This window comes from Capra hircus (assembly GCF_001704415.2).
Source record: "Capra hircus breed San Clemente chromosome X unlocalized genomic scaffold, ASM170441v1, whole genome shotgun sequence".
NCBI lineage: Eukaryota > Metazoa > Chordata > Mammalia > Artiodactyla > Bovidae > Capra > Capra hircus.
Genome location: NW_017189517.1, coordinates 37,209,522 through 37,212,896, shown reverse-complemented (window position 1 = coordinate 37,212,896; position 3,375 = coordinate 37,209,522). Strand labels below are relative to the sequence as shown.

The 3,375-nt window shown below is 48.6% G+C and overlaps 1 protein-coding gene across 2 annotated transcripts; it reads right to left on the bottom strand.

Annotated features, from left to right (window-relative positions):
- Positions 1–819: 819 nt before the first annotated feature.
- TCEAL8 (transcription elongation factor A like 8) lies at positions 820–3,027 on the bottom strand. 2 transcript variants are annotated; one of them, XM_018044278.1, is made up of 3 exons: positions 2,899–3,027; positions 2,419–2,502; positions 820–1,804 (listed from the first exon to the last, which is right to left on the bottom strand). In XM_018044278.1, the coding sequence occupies exon 3, from the start codon at positions 1,763–1,765 to the stop codon at positions 1,412–1,414; it is 354 nt and encodes a 117-aa protein (XP_017899767.1). In that variant the 5' UTR covers positions 1,766–1,804; positions 2,419–2,502; positions 2,899–3,027; the 3' UTR covers positions 820–1,411. The 2 variants fall into 2 exon arrangements, with proteins under 2 accessions (XP_017899767.1, XP_005700254.2); XM_005700197.3 differs by having other exon boundaries at positions 2,431–2,502; positions 2,899–3,026.
- Positions 3,028–3,375: the final 348 nt, after the last annotated feature.

Genomic DNA, 3,375 nt, shown 5'->3' with positions numbered 1-3,375 from the left:
AACTTCAGTTTTTTAGACTTAAAGCAGAAACTCTGACTGTAGAGTGGCATCTTTTACTCAAATTTGAACTCTAGTCCAATTCCCAAAATGGACTCATCATGTCTGACTCCTAGGGATGAGGTATCCTGTGGTTGAAATTGGATGGGACTATTGCTAAGAATTCTGCATCACACTGTGGCCCATGCAATCCTGGAACAGCCCCCAAGTGGTTGTTGTTTTTTAGTTGCTAAGTCATGTCTGACTCTTTGCGACCCCCTGGGCTATAACCCGCCAGGCTCCTCTGTCCATAGGATTTTTCAGGCAAGAATACTAGAGTGGGTTGCCATTTCCTTTTCCAGGGGATCTTCCCGACCCAGGGATCGAACCTGTGTCTCCTGCATTAGAGGCTGATTCTTTACCACTCAGGCCACCTGAAGTCCTCCCACTGTGTTAAGCATCGTTATAAAGCAGAGAGAGATTTAGAAGACAAGAGAAGGGATTCAACCCACTGGGGACACCAGGAAACTCAGTGGGGTTTTGGCACTGGAGGACTCCAGTGCCCAGCAGGCATGGCAGGACCCAGGGAAACCAGGAGTGGAGCTCAACAGCAGAGGCCTGGCATGGAAGACCCCACCTCCCTGCCTATTGGACTTGTTCCTGAGCACAGGTTAAGTCACACTAGGACCCTCCCTCAAAACTGATGTTCTACAATGGATTGGGGTTCTATATGCCTAGGTGGGAACAAGAGCCCACCAAGTACAGCTCAGTCACCTCATTTCTTCCCCACAGCAGCCCTGTGAGATAAGTGTTTTCCCATGAAAAGATCAAGTCTTAAGCAAGTGTATCTGTAATAATTGCCAGTTTTATTCCTCTGGCTAAGAGATCCAGAGGTATTTCGAGGTTTACATTTTTTTAATAGTTCTTTTATCAAGAGTTTAAGTGCCCCCATTGCCCTTATAAGCTGGTTGCAAATTATTTGATTGACTCTTAATTAATAAAAAAACTTTAATTCTCTTTGTGTGTGTGATGTGTTCATTAAAAAATACATATAAGCAAAAAAAAAAACAGCACACAGAAACAAGCACAGTTAGATTTCTGATATATGCATGTATGTATACACACGCGCGCACACACACAATTTGAGACTTTCTCCTACATATGTGAGCTGGTACTAAATATGCTGCTTTGTAACCTGTTATGTTTTACTTTACAATATGAAATGAACATATTTTCATGCATATGTGCGAAATTTCCCAATCGAAAAATAGACCTAGAGAATGTGTCAAAATACAAAATGCAGATGCTGAAAACAAGGAAACTATACCTAAAACAAAACTCCACCAGATGATTAAAAATAAAGCAAAAGTCACAGATACATCAGGAAATGCTAACAGAAAGCTGGGGCAAGATTTTAATATCAGAAAAAAAGAATTCAAGGCCTAAAGCACACGGGATAAGGACGGCTGCGTGAATGTCTTTGCTTCCAATGCATCATCACAAACTTGTTTCTTACTCTTCTTATCTCTTCCCTAAGCCTTTCCAACTCATCTGCTCCTCTTATCATTTCTTCAGGGTCCAAATGCCTAACGGGAGTGTCCTCTTTATATCCCTGACCAGGCTGAGTCAGCCCTCCTCTAAGGTTTCCTTCTGCTTCCTGGCTTACACCTTCTTCAGAAGGTTGAGGATTTCCTTCTGCCTCCTGGGGTACAGCTTCCAAAGGGCGGTCTTCCTCAGCCTTTGGCATGTTCTGTGGTTTTCTTTCATTTTCTCCACAAGACTTTTGCATGTTGAGTATTTTTCGATTTCCTTTTTGAATAAATTAACCCTGGAAAACAAGGGAACAGAACAACTAGATGCCAGGCCAACGAACCAGCAGCTAGAGTATGGGTTTCCATAGAGACTGGCTTCTTCTCATTTAGGTCTCTTAACTGTCAAAGTTTTCCAACTAGAAAAGGCTAGATCCTCAGGCTCCGAACTCCCCTGGCTCCGCCCCTCTCTCCCCCTCCTCACCCTCCCCCTCCCGCTCCAGCTCCATCTTCTCTCCTCGCGCTCCAGCCCACCATTTCCCAGCAGGCCCTGCTACAGGCCTCTCCTAGCACCGAAACAGGAGCAGGGAGCAGCGAGAAGCGCGGAAGCAATTAACCCCTCCCTCGCCTCCGATCTCCAACACTCCCGCCCTTTTAGGCTTTCCCAAGCCATTCCAACCTCCTACCTCTCACCTGAGACCGGCTGGTCCAGTCTCTGGCCTCCCCTCCGCCTTCCACGTCTCTCCAGTCTCCCCCTTCCCCCGCCCCATTTCCGCTGCAGGCTCTGCACAGGCCTCTGGCGCTTCATCCGGATGGGGAGAGGCTGCAGTGACCCCGGGATGGGCTTCGGTGTCATCCGCACTCACCCCCCCCCCACCCCCCCCCCACCCCCAGGAACAGGAGGCAACTGCACCTTTGCACTGACCTGCAGGGATCCAGGGAATTTTCCTCCCTCTTCCCTCAGTCGATTTGGGTCGCTCCCCAAAGACCAAGAGTCCTGCAGACCGACAAGACTGCTCGGTGAGGAGGTCAGTACCTGAATCACGGGTCCCTTTAACGATTCTAGGCCTTGTTCGTCTGAAAGTTTCCCCACGTCCTCATCCTCGCGATCCTTTTAAGGCAACCCCGCCCTCCCTCCCCGGTGCCCACCGGTTCCCTTCAGGCAGAGAGTGAGCGACTCAAGTTGTTCCTAAATTGTTTCTGTGTCTCTCTTGGGATCCTCAATTAGCTATCCTTCTCCTTCTCCACCCCCAAACTGCCCCAAATTCCCCGCACAAAAATGGAAGTTTAGCGGAACCGTGGTTTTAGGAAAGTAGTACCGGCTACGCTCGGTTTCTGCTATCTGACTTCTAGACCCCAGCGTCCCGAAGGCAGCGCCCGGCTTTATACTGACCTGAAAGGATCCCGGGCACTTTTCTTCTCCAGCTATAGGGAGCTGCTCCTGGGAAACAGGCCCTGGACTATAAGGACTTCTGCACACGTCGACTCCTGGTCACGTGAGGGCCGCGTCATCAATGAGCTCGAGTCCTCGGTTTCTCCTCCCATTTAACACTGCAGCCCGCCCCCTGCGTTCCCTCCATTTGATACTGTCAATCTTTTCTTTCATATTTGCCAATCAGAGACAATAAAACTGGTATCTTCTTCCTGCAGTTTCTATTCGCCTTTCTCGGGTTACCAGGGAGAATCAGCCTCTCGGGGTGAATAGACAATTTCTCCTTTGGGGAATCATCTCTTTCTCCTGCTTCCAATTTCACCTCCTCTCTTCCCCCCAATATCCTACAGTCCACCATTTCCCTTGGAGTCCTGTCTAGTATTAAAATGGGCGAAGGTGGTAGATCGGGGCAAGAGGGCGGCTAGAAAAGAATCTGGG

Coding starts and splice junctions, on each gene's coding strand:
- TCEAL8 (XM_018044278.1), bottom strand. CDS start 1,765: ATGCAAAAGTCTTGTGGAGAAAATGAAAGAAAACCACAGAACATGCCA.